The sequence below is a fragment of the Arachis ipaensis genome, chromosome B01 (assembly GCF_000816755.2).
Source record: "Arachis ipaensis cultivar K30076 chromosome B01, Araip1.1, whole genome shotgun sequence".
Taxonomy (NCBI): Eukaryota; Viridiplantae; Streptophyta; class Magnoliopsida; order Fabales; family Fabaceae; genus Arachis; species Arachis ipaensis.
This window is the reverse complement of record NC_029785.2, coordinates 104,116,673-104,117,199: the sequence shown is the minus strand read 5'-3', so window position 1 is coordinate 104,117,199 and position 527 is coordinate 104,116,673. Positions and strand designations below refer to the sequence as shown.

The 527-nt window shown below is 34.2% G+C and overlaps 1 protein-coding gene across 1 annotated transcript in view; it reads right to left on the bottom strand.

The window, feature by feature from the left end:
- The window catches only part of LOC107632756 (probable enoyl-CoA hydratase 2, mitochondrial), a 2,728-nt gene extending 2,335 nt beyond the window's left edge, over positions 1-393 (bottom strand). The window contains exons 1-2 of the mRNA XM_021123066.1: positions 124-393; positions 1-11 (exon numbers count right to left, since the gene is read on the bottom strand). The exon at positions 1-11 is cut by the window's left edge and continues 78 nt beyond it. Of these exons, the coding sequence (XP_020978725.1) occupies positions 1-11; positions 124-304 (192 nt within the window). The 5' untranslated portion in view covers positions 305-393. The remainder of the gene's footprint in view (positions 12-123) is intronic.

Here is a 527-nt window from a genome sequence, read left to right as displayed (position 1 = left end):
CTTCACAATCCCTATAACAAAAGCTGAAAAACTTGAGAAATGCATAACAAAGGAAAAACCGGAAAGAATAGAAAATTCAAATAAATTATTTCAGTTTAGAAACTTTAGCTGAAAACTTGTTACCGGAATCAGTGGCAGAGAGTTTGTGAAGCTTAACGAAGTCAGAAGCAGAATGGTGGAGAATAAGATTTCTGCGGTTGTGGTATTGATGCAGTGTGGCGAAGGTGAGCAACGGGTGATTGGGAGAGAGGTAGGGTTTGGAGGTGGATAGAGACCTCTTCATCAACACTCTCAAAGCGCCCATTTTTGTTACAGCCTGGGTATGAGAATGGAAGAAGGAAGATGATGTATGCTATGGTGCTGAAGAAGGTCAACACTAGTCGCATAACAGTAAAATTTATTATTAATAGGTAAACTATTAAGATGGTATTCTCAAAATTAATTTTAAAAGATGTTAATAAATTATCAAAAAAATTAAAAATATAACCAAAAATTAGATATTAAATATATATTTTATAGAACGACGA